Source organism: Podarcis melisellensis, assembly GCF_964234715.1.
Source record: "Podarcis melisellensis genome assembly, chromosome: 9".
In the NCBI taxonomy this organism is placed as follows: domain Eukaryota; kingdom Metazoa; phylum Chordata; class Lepidosauria; order Squamata; family Lacertidae; genus Podarcis; species Podarcis melisellensis.
In genome coordinates, this window is record NC_138541.1 from 77,804,862 (window position 1) to 77,822,456 (window position 17,595).

General features: G+C 45.8%; 1 protein-coding gene across 2 annotated transcripts in view; it reads left to right on the top strand.

The window, feature by feature from the left end:
* Positions 1 to 17,595, top strand: part of PSTPIP1 (proline-serine-threonine phosphatase interacting protein 1) — a 48,453-nt gene that overhangs the window by 12,277 nt on the left and 18,581 nt on the right. For both annotated transcript variants that reach the window (XM_081925715.1, XM_081925716.1), the window contains exons 2-6: positions 2,080 to 2,180; positions 5,488 to 5,562; positions 13,138 to 13,172; positions 14,633 to 14,739; positions 17,210 to 17,272. In XM_081925715.1, coding sequence (XP_081781841.1) covers positions 2,080 to 2,180; positions 5,488 to 5,562; positions 13,138 to 13,172; positions 14,633 to 14,739; positions 17,210 to 17,272 — 381 coding nt within the window. The remainder of the gene's footprint in view (positions 1 to 2,079; positions 2,181 to 5,487; positions 5,563 to 13,137; positions 13,173 to 14,632; positions 14,740 to 17,209; positions 17,273 to 17,595) is intronic.

Consider the following 17,595-nt stretch of genomic DNA (forward strand, 5'->3'; position numbering starts at 1 on the left):
TAGGTGAGTTTCAGAGTGAGTTCTTCCGTTTTCATTGATATGGATTTAAAGGGGGGTTTAGACCATATTCTGGTCCACTGAGTGGGGTTAATCCTATGGGGTTAAGCCTATGTCATCCTCCCATTGTTTTTTTATTGCATCTAGGGGGTTCATGGTATTTTGGAGTAGTATTTTGTATATTTTGTATATGGCGGATACTAACCCTTTGCCGTGTTCCTTTGTTGTTAGGAAGAGGTTTTCAAAGGTTGTCAGGGGCCTAGTGGCTGCTGATTTTACTGCTGGATTATTTAAGAGGGCATGTAATTGGTGATGTGTTAACCAATTTGTCCTGTATGTCCTGTATTTCTTGTGTTGACAAAGGTTTCTTAGTTTTTTATAAGTCTATTAGACAATAAAAGTCTTTGGTTTGCCAGGTTTTTATCTGGAGGTTTTGTGCTGTGTGGTGCAATAATGGGTGGTGCTCCAGGAGAATTAGTGGGGTTGGCGATAGTTTGTCTATTTCTGCTTTCCATGCTTTGAGCGTGGTCTGTGTGGAATTTTCCCTAGTTTGTTTGGGAGGAGAGGGTATGCTGTGGCGCAGGTATTTTCAATTGTGTCCCTCTCTAGGTGTATCCATTGTTTTGTCTCTTTAATGGGCATTTTTTTAAAAAAGGAAATAGGCACCATGGGAGGCCCATGCAGGATTAGGAGTAAGGTGGGCAAAGAGGAAGAGTTTCACCTCTCTCCCTACAGTAATCCCAATAAATCCCTTCCTTGCTGCCTTTTGCAAATGGAGGAAATCTCCCGCTGGGGGCAGTGGAAACGGTTGAACTCCTTCTCCTTTTCAACCATACATCCCATTCCATCCCATGTGTGTTTGTATCCTGCAGCAGCTGTTTCTGTATTTTAGACCTGTTAGGTCATGTAAGATTGTCTGGGGAAATTTCCACCCCTGGAAGTGATTATTTGCTTTTGGGTCACCCCAGGAACAGGCGCCTTTGCCCCAAACCCCTTCACCTGCCAGTGGCGGTTCATGGCGGATGGTGGCTGTGGAAGCTCAGACCTGGGTCTGCCCCAAGAGACCGTCAAGATGGTCTCTGGCCTCTTCAGCAGCCTCAGCTTTTGCTGCTAGAGTCAGTCAGGGCCCTGCCCTCCCAGGCCAGGTGGAAAAGGCTGCCAAGCAGGGAGCAGTTCTGCCAGGACTCACAGCCAAGAGCATCCATATTCTCTGGCCTGCATGACACTGCTACCCCCAGGGAGGTGGATGAAACCTACTGGGACACACAGGGTGCGTAGAACATCAGTTGTGAATTTGCATCATGATACTGATTCATTTTATTTAATTCCTCTGTTTCAAGCCAAAAGAATCCCCTTGGCTGCTTGCATAAAACAACACAGTACAACCACATTTGTAAAGATGCCTCCATGCTCTCTTGGCACATGGCGTAGCTCTGGGGTGCAGCATGATCACATCTTCAGCCCACCCCTTAGAGCCACCTCTGCTCAAGCACCCCCAGCCTGCTGGACCTTTGCTGCCCCCCCAAGCTCTCTGTCTTCCTTGCATTCTATCTATGTATTTTTTTATTTCATGAAATTTACATACTGTTTGACTGCAGAAAAAACCCTCAAAACGGCTTACAAAAAAGATGAATCAATAAAATGATCAGTAAAAAATTTACAATCATAATTTAAAACTACAGTAAGCTAAAACGACAGTAAAATAGACCAAAACAAATTAAATTCATCTGAAACTTTTAAACTTGCATTTAACTTGTGGCATTTCAACCTCTGGCCTTCAACCGTTTATGGCTGGAATTGTGCAAGTTAAACATGCATGAGATGTGATTTTTCTTTGCTCTGTCCTCCTTTCCCCCAGGGCGGTGGGTCTTTTCACTGCCCAGAGCACCAAGGGAGCAACTGAGGGCAGCGCTTGGTGAGCTGCTGAGCAATAGCAACTTGCATTGGAAAAGACTGCAGCGCTAAGATCCCCCACCTCTAAGTCTGGAAAAGGAGACATAATTCCTAAAGACTGACTAATCTAGTTGCTTATGTGGTGAGAATGGTTTTAGCTAATTGGAATTCATAATTTCCATTTCCTAGTGTAAAGAATTCACTGTCCATGCTGGGTATGATGCACTTCTACAACGACTGCTGGATGGGAGGAAGATGTGCAAGGATGTGGAGGACCTCATCAAACAAAGGTAACTGAAAAGGGTAATTAAGAAGGAACACTGGCTGCCCTGCCCCTGTCGGGGCGCTGGGCGCACCGTGGACCAAGATGGAGCAGGCTTGCTTTCTGTTGCTCCAGAGGAGACGACCCAAACCAATAGATTCAAATTGTAAGGAAGGAGATTCCAGCTAATCATTACAAAGAACTTGCCGGTGGTAACCTTCATTCAATGGTGGGACGGACACCCTCAGAGGGTGGTGGACTCTCCTCCACTGCATTGCAGGGGGTGGACTAGATGACCCCTGGGATTTCTTCCAGCTCTGTGGTTGGTAATAGTGGGACACTCTGTCCCTCCTGCAGCAGCTCACTTGGTTTCTGGGATGGCTGCAGAGAGACCTCATCCTTCCTGGCCAGCTCAGAAGCAGAGCAAGTTGCTGGAGGAAGGAGAGACTAAGAAGTTCCTCCTCCACCTGCTGTTCCTTGCTGAATAGGGAGGAAGGAGAGAGAGAGAAAGAGAGAGAGAGAGAGAGAGAGAGAGAGAGAGAGAGAGAGAGAGAGAGAGAGAGAGAGTTGCAAACAAGCAAAGACACTGAGCTGGAGAGATCTAGTGTGGGGTAGAGATTAAAAGTGCCAAACCAGGACCTGGGAGGCCAGAGTTCAAATCCCCACTCAGCCAGTGAGAAAACATGCAACAGTAATGGTTAATGATCCAGCTCCCAGTTAGGTTTTGGGATGAATTCAAGGTGCTAGTCCTGCTGGTGCAAATCTATGAGTGCACTACCATCTCTGGCAGAGGGCCACAGTGAAACCTCCCTCACAGGGAAGGGAAGAAGGGAAAGAAAATGGGGAAGCAGCCTTGCACTCCTCTGAGCGGGGATGAAAGTTGATATCTGTGCTTGCTGAAACAATGCCATCCTTCAAAATGTTCACTTCTTTGAATTTCCTAGTACATTTCTTGGCTGAAGTAGTAAGTTCAGGGGCTAAGTGTTGTTAAAGAGGAACGTGCAAACGTGCATTGTATTAGGTGAGAGCTGCTTGGCAAAAATGTGGATATTAGGCAAAACCGCAGGGAAATATAAGTATGCATTAGGAAAAATTCACGCTAAGATGCTGATGAATTATGAAAATTGTGAATTTTTCCTAATGCATATTTATATACTTGGAAGAGAAGAGAATAATGGAAGCCTGGTGGATCAGGCCAGTGGCACATAGAGATCCTCACCCTGTTCTCACAGCGGCTGAGCAGATGTGCCAAAGTGAAACCCACAACCAGGACTGGAGCACAAGAGCCCCGTCTCCCCTCCTGCAGTTTCCAGCATTGCTGCCTCTGACTGTGGAGGCAGAGCAGAACCATCCTGGCTAGCAGCCCTTGATTGCCTTCTCCTCCAGGAACTTGTCCAGTCCTCTCTAAAGCCATCCCAGCTGGTGTCCCTCATAGTGCAACTCTGTGCTGCCTGAAGAAGTCTTTCAGCTGCCCAACATTCAGCTTCAGGAAAGCAGTGTGGTCTCCCCACCCAGTGCTCCCTTCTGTCCCCCCCCCTTTGTAGGAGCACAGCCCCTGAGAGTAAAATGGGCTCTCCCGGTGTCCTGCTAATGAATCATTATACACTCACAAGTGACACAGACCCCTGTCATCTCTCCAGAGCTATTTTAAAACATGTGAGCAAAGTTTTCTTTCTCCTGGTGGAAACAGTGGCTTCGCATAGGCGCCAGAGTGGTTAACCTGCTGTGGGTGGAGGCAGAGTGAGAAGCGCAGGTGGATTTGAGTGGCTCTGGGCCCCTGGAACTAATTTGGGGGTGGCTCACTTGGCTGGTTTAAGGGATGCCTTCCCCCATCATCCTTTGGTTCCTCCCGACTGGAGCTGTTGGGAGCTGTCTTCTAAAATATATGGGAGGCATTAGGGGTTTTTTGGGTGACCTCCAGGACATGAAGCTGGTCAAACGAGGCAATGCTGTGGGATGGTGAAGGGGTGAGGCCAGCCCCCTTAACCTGGTTACCTCCATGTTTTGGACCACAGTTCCCATCAGTCCTAGCCAGAATGGCCAATGGCCAGGGGTGATGGGAATTGTAGTCCACTGTACAACATCTGGATGGTGCCGGGTTAGAGAAGGTGAGGGGGGGATGGGTCATTTTCAGTTTCTCTCATTTCCTCATTTTCTCAGTTAAATTTGATTCAGATTCTACATTATGTGGCCATGGAGCTGAAAAAGCATAACAAACAATCATACAAGTGAAATAAGCAAACGACTTGCTCCGCCCCAAGCAGACACTCTCCTCTGACTGCCATGGCATGCAAAACATACGGTGATTGTTTGGGTTTCCAAGTTCTAAGTCCGGAGGTAAAAAAGAGAGCTGTCGCCAGGCAAAGGGGAACATGGCAATTTTGTGATGTGGACACGTGACCTTGCTTTGCAGTCTGCCTTCAGTGCTGTTTGGGTTTTGTAATTCCTGCCAGCCCTGGGCACAAGAAAAGAAAGAAAGAAAGAAATGTATTACGGTCCCAGACCAGATTCACAAGAAAAGAATGCCACCATGAATTTGCGTAGACATGTGGGACTTGGCAGTGCATTGGATTAGGAAATGTTGCCATGCAACCAGCTGTGGCTTTGCATCTCTGTCCTGCCATCGCATCCACGACGAAAAACTATTTCTTTGAGCATATGAACTGAATTCCTTTGATGTGGGAGAGATTGCTGTTTCTTAGGCTTTCTCTGCAAACTGGGAATATTAGTGACTTGCTTCTTCAGGGTTGCTGTGAAGATGACCAAGACAACACAATGTTGCTTGAGCTATTTATTAGAATTGTTTCCATGGCCTTGGAACTTTTATTATTTTGCACCTCCCTTGTGACAGATTTTGTTCCTCCAATAGTTCTAACAAGAAATTGCAATTGTCAGAGAAAAGCAACTCAATCACCATCTAGCACTATCAGTGACTGTGATGTGTCACTTTGCTGTGCAACTGTTGCACAGTGCTCACATCACAAGGCTCATGTCCGCTGCATTTCTTTAATTCTGCAAAGGGTGAGCCTTTTGCAGCTGTGCAGCACAACTGCCCATGTGGCCTTTTTGGAAAATCCCACCTACTTCTCCCTCCCAGCATCAGTTCTTAATTATTGCAAGAATCCCATTCAGTTTTGTCTTCGTTTATGGGGTGTGCACCTGCCCCTTTCCAATACTGGCTGGCACCACTCCCTTTTCTTACTTTGATAGGCTTGTTTTTAATGTACCCAAATAGTGACCAGTACAAGGCCTGTCAGGGCAAGAGACCCCAAAATATATGGGCGTTGATACTCTTTGAACTTCAAATAATGAAGTTTTTTCTTCTCTTTTTGCAGGGCACAAGCAGAAGAGCGGTACGGGAAGGAGCTGGTTCAAATTGCTCGGAAGGCAGGAGGCCAAACAGAAATCAAGTAAGTCCTTTTGAATGATAGCAATGACTGCAAAGTACCGTATTTTTCACCCTATAGGACGCACTTTTTCTCCTCCAAAAATGAATGCAGGCTTTCACTGAAGCCTGGAGAGCGAGAGGGGTCGGTGCGCACCGACCCCTCTCCCTCTCCACGCTTCAGGAAGCTATCCGCAAGCCTTGCGTGCCCGGCCGGGCGCGCGAGGCTTGGGGCAGCAGCCAGCAGCCCGAAGCACGGGGCGGGGTGCAGAGCACTCCCCGTGCTTCGGGCTCCTGGGGGGGGAAATTTTTTTTTTATTCATTTCCCCTCCCAAAAATGAGGTGTGTCCTATGGGCCAGTGCGCCTTATAGGGCGAAAAATACGGTACCTCTGATTTTAATTAATAGTGGTTACACAATCAGTGGTTACACAAACAAGTTGCAAAATTTTGATGATTATGTGACTTTTTCACACCAATGTACAGTATTGTCATAGATTTGGGAGGGGGATCGCCTACCTAAACCCTAGAAATTAATAAATGGTAGGATTTGGATCATTGGGGATGTAAAGGGAGAAATAACAGCTGCAGAGGAATTCCTGGGCCAGCCTCTGCCAAACAGCCTGGTCAAGCAGGGGCCATTAAGGAACAATAGAGGGCCATGGAGGCCACTGGTAATGCAAAAGAACTGTCCTCCCTTCTTGCCCTGAGGTGTGAACAGAGACTGGGAGCTTGGAAGGTTGCCAGGGTAACTGGGTGTGAGATGACAGGAAAAGAGTTTTTAGTAGGGTGTTCAGGGAAGAAGAATGAGAGAATAAAGACTGGACTCCATCTTTGGGTAGGCTAGCTGCAGGCTGGCTGGCTGGGAGAGATGCCTTGGACTGCAGGACTGCACTGCTAAGGGGAAAAGCCTCTCTTGAGATGACCCTGCTGTGAGATCTGCACTTCCTCCACGCAGACTGAAGGTGTAAATAGGTGAATAAACCCTATTTCTTAAAGACTCCAAGGGCTTATGGGGGGAAGCTGTATGTATTGCAGTGGACACCCCACTTATGTGCATGGGTCCCCGAAATGCTACCCCTGCGTAAGTGGCGAGTCGCTTGTACATTATTATTAGTTAAATGACATATCAAATGTTACATGACATACATGTCAAGCTTACATATCTAGGTAGGCTTGACTAAACAAGAACGTTTTGCCAAAAACATCCTCAATCCATCCTCAGTTGTGGCATGGTCCCAGTTCAAGGACACATGCCAGCTGGGTAAAAGCCTAGGGATCGGGGCCAGTAGAGGAGCGGGTGGTCTGGGGAGCGGGCATGCCTAGCGGAGAGTCCTGAGGGCTACACAGAAAGACCAGGAGGTTCTCCACCAAAGATCCAGGGCCTCCTTTGCTTGTCTTCTGCCCCATTGAAGCAAAGGTGCCTTGGCTCAAACTCACTGTCAAGACAGTGGTACCTTGGTTTATGAACTTAATCCACTCCAGAAGTCTGTTCTTAAACCAATGCATGCTTTCCCATAGCAGTGTGGGATTCAATTTACAAATGGAACACAATCAACAGGAAGCGAAACATGTTCTTATTCCAAGGCAAAGTTCACAAACCAAAACACCTCCTTCCGGGTTTGCAGTGTTCTTAATCCAAGTTGTTCATAAATTAAGCTGTTCTTAAACCAAGGTACCACTGTAACTTGTAATTACGCTTTGTCACAACATGTGTTCGTGAATTCCCATGTGCAAAATCAGAAAAGGTAGCCAAGCCTTTTGGAGTGTCACAACTGTGCTGCAGTCCTTAAGAAATAGATTCAGAATGCAAAACCCAGTTCATGTTAGAAGTTCTGACTCATGTTAGCAGGAAAAATAGCTATGCTTTGTAGAGACTTCCTGTGCTAGGCTTTATATAGAATCATAGTTACAGATGAGGAGCAAAAATGTACTCTTGAGCCAGCTAGTGCATTTCCTGTTTGTTGCAAAGAAATCCTGGGGAGAAATCGATTCAGTTTGCACTCAAAGCTGAAGTTACCAAATACGATTTCTGTTCTCATCCTGAAGCAAAGTTCTTAACCTGAGGTAATCTTTCTGGGTTAGCGGAGTCTGTAACCTGAAGCATCTGTAACCTGAGGTACCACTGTATGTACTTTCCGGAATAAGAGAAGAGCTGAAGCACAGCTAATTCCCTTGGAATTAGCAGGCCTCTGAAGTCTGCAGTGCAGTTCTCTAGCCAAGGAGTGTGAATGAGAATGAGAATGATTTGACTTGTACCTGCCTGTCTGACTGGGTTGCCCCAGCCTTTCTGGATGACTTCCAACAAGTATAAAAGCGTTATAAATGCATATACTAGGGTGAAGTGTGTATAAAATGCACATATTAGAGAAAATGATATACTGAAATGCATTGTGTTAGGCAAAATTGCATACAAAAAAGTGTATATTTGGAAAAAATTGTGCTAAAATGTTGATGAATTTTCAGGATGACTCTTTTTTTATTGCAAACTGGTCTGGAGAACTGAACTTAAATACAGAAAAAAAGAAAGTGGAATTGGCAGATTTGACCATCCCTGGTTGCACACCTGATCCCTGCAATGTCTGGCTTAGGCATTATGCACTTATCCACGGGAAGCCATAACTAAGTGTGCTGTCCTATTCCCTGTGTTGAGCTTGTGTAATATTCCTGCAGATGAGCATAGAAGGTGGGGTACTCTCACAACACAAGCTGATTTGAATGCAATGCTAAGCCAAAACATAGAAGCAAAGAACTGTAGTGTTGGGAGGGGCATAAAGGGCCATCTGCTCCTACCCCCCCCCCCCCCATGCAATGCAGAAATCACAGCTAATTTGGCTTAGTGTGAACATGCAGAATGTACAGGTTTCTGGAGATGAGCTGCTGGTTTTTCCTGCTCCAGATTCTTCCTTTCCAGATATTGGTAGAATCTTGTGCTTTTAGCATTTGGCACCTTTTTTCCTTTTGCCCTGCAGCAACAGAAAATAGAGCCAAATTCAAAATACACTCACAGTTGCAAAGGAAGAATCGAGAGTTGAAGGCACATCTTGAAGCAGAGCCACACCTTCAAAGGAAGAAGGAAGACTCACCTGACAGCATATGACATCAGGCGATTGACAAGTGGGCATTCTGAAAGGCCTTGAGTTAGCTTTAGTGCCATTTTTTTCTGGAGACAAGGCAAAACATTATATACCAGGACATAATATTGTTTTTGCTTGTGGCTGATTGTATATAAATTGTGCAACACAGGAGATATTATGCACTGAGTTTCAATGGGAAGAGTGTTGGGGCTTTGGCTATACAGAAAAGGTGACTTAGCATATTAGACTGGATAGGGAAGATCCAGGAAATCTTTTACTGTTAGCTGGTACCCTTCCATGTCATATCTAACTCAACAGGAGGGCCAGGTTCTTCTTCCAGACTCTCACTGTAATCTGCCATAATTCCTAACCAATTTTGGCCTTCAGCTTGATTCTCCAGTGGTTCCCCTTTTATTCTCCCGCTCACTTAGGAGGGACCTCATGGCCCCCTCTCTCTGGCGTCTGCTGCCTGAATCGGCAGGCAAAGCCAGCCCCAGTTTCAGAAAAGCCAGAGTCAGTTCCTGTTAAGAGGATGGGTCTTTAGAGAGAAGTTGATTATATTTCCCTAGGCAACTGGGAAACAAACAGTCCCCAAAGAGTGAGTGACATTGTTCAACATCTTCAGTGTTCACTTCCTGTCTTTCAAATGGGGAGGTTTCGGTATCTATCTTCCCTGCAATTGCACTCTGCAAACGTATGAAGATTCAGTCTTGCAAGGAGAAATGGCACGGAGAATGCAGAAAGGGCGAGGGTAACAGGGCTCACGGATGGGCTCTAAGACTTGTGCAATCGGCCTGCGGCCTGGGCCATCAAGTCTCCTGTAGCTTCTGCTCTGACTCCAAAACAGATGTCCAGAACGTACGGATCTTTATCATGTTTTTAAAAAGCACCTTCCCCTCCTCTTCACACTTCATGGTTTGGGCAGCTATAGTTCCTTTCACAGCTTAGCATAATCTCACATCTATTTCGTTTGCACACATCTACTGCATCAGCACACTCCTGTTTGTGCTGCATCACATGTAGCAAAAGGAATCCTAGAATCCTAGAGTTGGAAGAGACCACAAGGGCCATCGAGTCCAACCCCCTGCCAAGCAGGAAACACCACCAGAGCACTCCTCTGCTTAAAGACCTCCAAAGAAGGAGACTCCAAGGAGATTCTTGCAAAACCATTACAGATGGAAGAAATTAGGAATGTCATTCATAAAACAAGTACTGAGAAAGTGCTGGGGACAAGATTTCTTTTCTGCAGAATGGTATGAAACTCATCCAGATCTTTTGACCTCTAAGCTTCTCTGTGTTTAACAAAAGGGCTTTGGTTCCAGTTACAGATAGGTAGCCGTGTTGGTCTGCCATAGTCAAAACAAAACAAAATTCCTTCCAGTAGCACCTTAAAGACCAACTAAGTTAGTTCTTGGTATGAGCTTTCGTGTGCATGCATCTGAAGAAGTGTGCATGCACACGAAAGCTCATACCAAGAACTAACTTAGTTGGACTTTAAGGTGCTACTGGAAGGAATTTTTTTTGTTTTGAAAAGGGCTTTGGATTAGGCACTTTGTCTCTTTCAATGTATGGTGCTTATAGTCCTACTAAATCGAAGCCTGGCCAAGACCACACCAACTGTGTAAATTATAGATATTGAAATACAGTGGTACCTCAGGTTACAAACACTTCGGGTTACAAAGTCCGCTAACCCAGAAGTAGTACCTTGGGTTACAAACTTTGCCCCAGGATGAGAACAGAAATTGTGCGGCAGCAGGAGGCCACATTAGCTAAAGCGCGCCTCAGGTTAAGAATGGTTTTGGGTTAAGAATGGACCTCTGGAATGAATTAAGTTCATAACCCGAGGTACCACTGTACTAACCGTGATTTTAGCTAGTAGAACTCAGGCACAGGGATCAAGTGGGTTTTATGTAGCATAGTCAGGTACTGATCACATAACACTGGTAACTGATCTGGTGGCCTTAAACAATAACAGAATGGATCCAGCTGCACCTCTTTCCTTAGATGCTGAAAAAGCATTTGACAAAGTATATTAGGAGGTTATGTTTATTACTTTGGAAAAAGGTGGATTTCCTCAAGAATTTATGAAGTTGTCTTGAACTGGATGGATGCGGGGAGCAACAAGCCCCCAAGGGAGGAAGGCTCAGAGCCTGGGGGTGAGATGACAATGAGAGGAAGAAGACTGGGAGGAGGAGGTGTCGGAAGCTGAAAATGTCACAGGGCTTAATGAGCAGGGGGAGTCTGGGGCAGAAAGAAGTCCAGACCGAGGCAGAAGCTGAAACAGGAGAGGAGGGAGGACACAAGGCAGAGATGAGTCCGGCTGGGGGAAAGGCATGTGACAAACTCCCCAGAACCAGGATGGCGATTTATTATTATTATTTATTAGTAGACTTGGAACATCCATATTGGTATTAATCAAAATATTTAATCATGCTGATAGAATTTCAGGGTATACAATTAATTTGTCAAAATTTAAATTAATGCCAATGGGCATTAATACACTAATTGGCCATTTTGTTGGTGACCAGATGTTGTAACATATCTAGGCATTTTAGTTCCGATAGATATTTCTCAAATGACTAAAATGATTTTGGACCAGATGTTTAAGGGGATTACTAGTGATTTGGAAATATGTGCACTACTTAAATTTAATAGTTGGGATAAGGTTAATACACTGCACTACAGTTCCCAGTGACCCCTCCTTAGGGCCTCTCCCCTCAGAAGTGGTGGGAGACTTTCCTACCGTCCTCTTCCTCTCATCCCCTCTGCCTCCTGGCAACCTTTGCTCAGCAGACAAAGAGCTGCTGGCGCTGCCATTGGTCCAACTTGAAGGCTGTGGCACAGCCAGAGGGGCGGCTGGGCAAGCGAGGAGGCGCTAGGCAGGCGGTGGCGGCGGCAGCCCTCAGCTCCACCTGGAAGTGGTCCAAGGCCCCTTGGTTGGAGAAGCGCTGTCCAGAGGACTTAAGGAGTCTTAAGCAGAAGGTGGAACGATGCCACAAGAGGGCGGCCAAGAAACATCGTCATGGACTCTATTATGGGCTACCTGTTTTCGTTTGAAGGAAGCCGGAGAAGCGAGGGAAAATTAAGATATAGGAGTTCAATGACCAGTAATTGGCTCGGATTTCTTTTCAGGCACTAAAAAAGGCAGATCCATTATCACAGTTGCTTTTGTAACATTCCAGCACACTGATACGGATCAGAAAATTGCTATGCGCACACACAAATCCCAGTAAAAATGATAAGAAATGGAGCTGTTTGGAGATAAGGTTGGATTGATAAGAAAGGCACATAAAGCTCAAAAGAATCTTTAGCTCACTGCTCCACTAAGCATTTAATTGCTTTTGCCAACTCTTTCTCTTTCTCCCTCTCTATAAATGCTAGTGATTTATACTGAATATAGTTAGCTTTTAGGTTAGGACAGTTGGCAGATAGGTAGAAAATTTGTTCCTGGGGTTATAAGATATTCTGAAATCGATTTCACACATCTTTTCTCTGTGAGTTGGTCTACAGTATCTGTCTGACTTGTGGTTGCTGCGTGTGTAGACATTAAGAGGCTTGATCAGGTTGTGGAATCATGGAATTATAGAGTTGGAAGGGACTCCAAGGGTCATCTAGTCCAAGCCCTGCAATGCTGGAATCCCAGCTAAAGGTCTCACAAAAGATATGCCTCTCAATGGCTAAAGGTAAAGGGACCCCTGACGGATAAGTCCAGTCATGGCCGACTCTGGGGTTGCAGCGCTCATCTTGCTTTACTGGCCGAGGGAGCCGGCGTACAGCTTCCGGGTCATGTGGCCAGCATTACTGGCGAACCAGAGCAGCACACAGAAATGCCGTTTACCTTCCCACCAGAGTGGTACCTATTTATCTACTTGCACTTTGAGGTGCTTTCGAATTGCTCGGTTGGCAGGAGCAGGGACCGAGCAACGGGAGCTCACCCCGTCGCAGGGATTCGAACCACTGACTTTCCGATTGGCAATCCTTAGGCTCAGTGGTTTAGACCACAGTGCCACTCGTGTCATGGCTACTAGCCAGGAAAAGGATGTTCTACCTCCACTGCTAGAGACAACCGGCCTCTGAATACCCCATGGAGGCTGTCCAAAGTCACTCTGCCTCCGGCCAGCCCTCATCTGCCCGGCCTTGCAGAACTTGGCAGGGAGGAGGAGAGGGCAAAACTAGCGTTAGCTGGCTCTGCTTGCCCTAGGCTCTGGCGCCACCTTCTGCTGGGGTCCCAGCTTGCTGCCTACCAGTCCCAGAGGGCACCAGCCACCACTGTGAGCTCCAGTTGCTGGGAATCGCAAGTGGGGAGAAAGTGAGTCTGTTGCGCTCAGGTTCTTTGTTGTGTTCCGGAGGCTGCTGGGCTGGATGGGCCTCTGGACTGATCCTGCAGCCAGGCTCCTCCTGTGTTCCTCAGCTGTGATTGTTGTGTTGGCAGTCTGGATGATGAAGCCAGTGGCTGTGGACTCTTCTATTTTGTTATTTCTATCTGTAAGAAAAATAACTGCCCTTTTATCTCTTCCTTCTCAGCACTCTGAAAGCTTCATTTGAAATCCTAAAGCAACGTAAGTATAGAAGGAAGCTCCTCTCGCTGCCCTTTTCCACTTGGAGAGTAATTTGTGGAAGGGCAGAACATCTAAGGTTACTCAGAGGAAGAGGCCAGCCAGGCTGCAGATTAAGAGAGCAGGTTTTACACATCTCCCACCAGTAAGAAGTTTACTTTCACTGCAGATGGGTGTTTTTATCCCTTTAAGTGCAGCATTAGAGTGTGTTAACTGTTTTTATTGCAGCTCATATGCTAATGGATTGTTATGAGTTTGTGGGGGGGTCAGTCTGGATGGGGCCCTGGGGGCCCTCCCAAACCTGGGATCCTGTATCTGAGAAAGCAGCAGCTTGCCAAACCAGTTCCTTTGTTAAGGTGATGACTGGGGCTGGTTAAAGTCCACAATTTAGTATACCCTAAGAAGTCGCGCTGTGTCTTTCCCCCAGGCCCCCACCTTGGCCGGTAGGCAGAAGAACAATGGACATAATTGTGGGTGGGGACACAGAGGCATGTCTTGCTTTTTGCTGAACCTGTGCTGGACTTTGGGGCTCCCATGGAACCCTAATGAGGAAGTAAGATATTTCAGGGTGTTAACGCTGCAAGTCCCTCCATCCTATGCCCAGGTGGTATATGTGTTTAAACAAAACCATATAGCTTAAAGACACTGTAGTGTCCCTTGACCCTCTTTCTAAGGAATCTGAACCCTGAAAAAGAGCTTGGAATCCCAAAATAAATGCGGAAAATTATTGGCTTGGCAACTGAAAAAGAGACAGAAGGAGAGTACAATAATTAATATTATGGAATCCCTAGAGTCTCTGACCACTTGAAGTGTAACAACACACACTACAAACCTCTCAGCAGTGAGAAGCTCCGGGGGCAAAGCACTTTCCTAGGCTTGGTTTCTCCTGAAGGAAACTTGTGGGAGGGTCCCTGGTGTGCTTAGTTACAAATACTTGTGCTTCAAGCCATCCTGATTCATTTGCAGGGTGATAGGAGGACAATGCCAACTTTTTAATGAGCATTCACCCTGATTTGTCTGTAGGGAGGTTAGAAAGCGCTGTTGAAGGAAATATTATTTCACCCTTTCCTGTATTTCCTCATCACTTTTGTTACTGCAAAAAACCGAATCTGTTTTGGGGAAGTGGGTTTGTTGTGCAAGACCTCTCAATCCGCACTAATTGCCCAACCTGAATTTTCCGAGATGTGATAGTGGCAGGTTGAAAGTGCCCCATCAGGCACTAGTTTTGAAGTGTGTTTGTGCAGCTTGCTTATTTTACTTTACTCACTGGGAATAAGAGATGCTGTCAGTTTGTACGCAAAGACCAGCAATGCTGAGCAGACACACCAAGAGTGAACATCCTCATGCTGGCTAAGGATACTTTCACTGTGACTGTGAAGGAAAGGTCACCTGCAAAGGTGGGATTGCTCAGCTCCTGTGTAGAAGTTTCATCTGGACAAACTCTGCATTCTGATTTTCTGCAGAAATTGAAAGTATTGGGAACTCTCACATCCAGCTGGCCATAATGATGAAGGAGGAGCTGAAGGGCCTGGAAGAATTCAGAGAAAGGCAGAAGGAGCAGAGGAAAAAGGTGAGGCATAATGGTCCCCCCAGGAGGAGTGAACAGTTGGCTCCCCAACTAGATAGCAAAGGCACAGAGCAGCAGCAAAGACATTTATGTATTATATTATTGATTATGAAGATGTTTATATCACCATCATTAATAATGAAAATGAATATTAATTACTGCATAAATAATATGAATGGTGATGATAATGACCATAACCCAATTAAAGAAGGTTAGTTGATTAACTATATGCTTTTCAGTTGATTAAGTCTGCATCAAGTGGGAAAAGGACAATAGTTCTAAAGAGAGAGAGAATTTTTCTTTGTTTTCAGAGGATGCATCCAGGCATCACAGGCAGACATGGCCTTTAAAGAAGCCTTGCCCGTTCCCTTCTCTCCAGAATCATTAGTCTCAGAGAGCAGAAACTGGAATCAACTGTGGAGCAAGAGAGTTAGCAGCAGTCTGTTTGATGCACCCAGGCCCAGCGGGGTAGGGTGGCCTTATTTTCCTCCAAGCAAAAGAGACAGGGACACTTTTCTTGCCCAGCCAGCATGGCCAGTGGCCAGAGGTGCAAAGAGGTTTGAAAGGCCAGGTTCCCTATTCCTGCCTGGGATTCATTCTGAGGACCCAGGATGATAGTGGCAGTGCAGAAACGAAGGTGCTGGAGGCCCTCTCCTGAGTCACCTTACAGAATCTCAAGTCTGCTTGGGAAATAGGAAAGGATCTCTTTCCCCTCTGGCTGCCCTGTTTTCCACTGTCGTCTCAATTAACTTTAAAATATATCTGAGACTTAAGGGACAGGTGCATAATTGAAAGGGGCAAATGCACTAGAAATCTCATTTGTTCCTCTTGCTCATCTATTTTATACACACCTGTGTATTATTTAAAAGGCTAAATCAGCCAAGGCAATGTAGAAATATACTTTCTAAACAAAACAAGAACCCTGCAGGGCCTGATGCACCTAAAATTGTTGCAGCTCAATCCCAGTGAAATCAGTTTGTCTCTTGTGCTTTCAGTCAGACTGAGAGCCAAACTTCACATGACAGGCACTGCTGTGATTCTTGGAAGGGCAGATCCACCCCATACATTTGAAGACGTTCAGCGTTTACATTTAAAGCATGTGACTTCACCCAAAGAATCCTGGGAACTATAGTTTAAGGATGCTGGGAATTGTAGCTCTTTCTTCCAAATGAAAAAGCTGAAGGAGGCTGTAATCAGAAGTAGAGAAAACAGGCAGAACAACTTGGTCTTCCCCCTTCCTGTTTCCCTTTGGTTGCTTACATTCCTCTCTAAGCTGCTTTTTTCATTCAGAAGGAAGAGATCTGGTGGGGAAATTTGGGGGGAACTACAGGGAGGGAAATGGTTAAACAAATCCCCTCTCCCAACACTCCATGCCTTCCAATTCCAGCTTTCCTTGGCTATTTTTCATTTAAAAAGAAAACTTTAGGGAGAAGGAAGGAAGGAAGGAAGGAAGGAAGAAAGGAAGAAAGGAAGAAAGGAAGAAAGAAAGAAAGAAAGAAAGAAAGAAAGAAAGAAAGAAAGAAAGAAAGAAAGAAAGAAAGTGTCCATCGTGTGCACTTTGACCTTCCATGAAGCCTAACTTGCATCAGATATTGAGGGGCTTCTTTTCAAAGACGTGCTGCCATTTCTCCAGTTTGTGAATTCTGACCCAGGTCCCTCCAGGCTGCAGATCAGAGTACGAAGGGACTTAACTTCGCCCAATAACTTAGGGACAGCATCCCTGTAAATGGTTCTCTGATGTTTGAGAGACATTAATATATTGGATGTGATTGACAGACAGGCTGTATCCTAACTCTCCGCTTTTCCTGAATGGAGGTGATAAGTGCCGCTGGGTTTAACTGTGGAGAAGGGCTTTCTGAGGATGTTGCCCTATTGGCTCTACTGACAAATAGACAGCCAGAGCACAAGGAGAAGCGCTGTGTCAGTCAGATCCCCAAATGTTTACTTTTTATGCTTTGGTTTTTTACTTGTTTGGTGGTGGGCCGGGCGCTGCCTGCTTTTCTTGCCTGTGTTCTGTTTTGAAGTGTGCACAGGGGTTTTGTCTGTTTGAAGTGGTGTTCCAAGGTTCACCAATCGTCTGGAATTGTGTGAATGCAGCAAGAGTGCATCTGATGTGTCTTTAACTTGCACTATTTCAGCTCTGCACGGTTGAAGGCAGGCTTGTTGAAATCACACAAACTTAATCCAAGCAAGGCAGAGAGCTTAAAATTGGGTCGCCCAGTTTCAAAAAGGGAAAATCCAAAGGTTTTTTTTATGGGAGGGGGCAGAAAAAGTTGTTAAGCTATTTTTAAGGAAATTTGTCAAAATATAGACCTCCAACATGGGTTGCATATGTCTGGATTTTCCCAGACATTTCAGCAATTTCTGCCCCGAATCCCAGTTCTATCTAGGAAATTCCAGATGTTGGGCAGCCCCAGCTTAAAAGCTCTTTTGCTGGGGGACAAGAGTTGTAAATCTTCTGTGTTTCCTGCAGTATGAAAGTACAATGGAACGAGTGCACAAGAACAAGCTCTCAATGTACAAGAAGACCATGGAGGTAAGAAATGAGCTTCAAGAGCACAGGTATTTCACCACAGCCTAAATAATTGCTTTAATCAGGCTGAGGAGGGGGCCCCTTACCATGGAGGTCACCTAGGCATGAGTGACTGAAGTCCCTTCTTGCCGGTGGGTCTCCTCTGAGGGAGAGAGTTGCCCTCCAAACATGGGATTATGAAATTCCCATGGCCACCATGGGAAAGAGGCCTTTGGCAGTGGCAGACTTTAAAATTACAGTGGTGCCCTGAGTGAGCCCAAAATTTGGCAACCCTGCCTCCCTCCTTCCATTCTGCTCATTGCACCGCATTATAGCTGCGGTGCCCT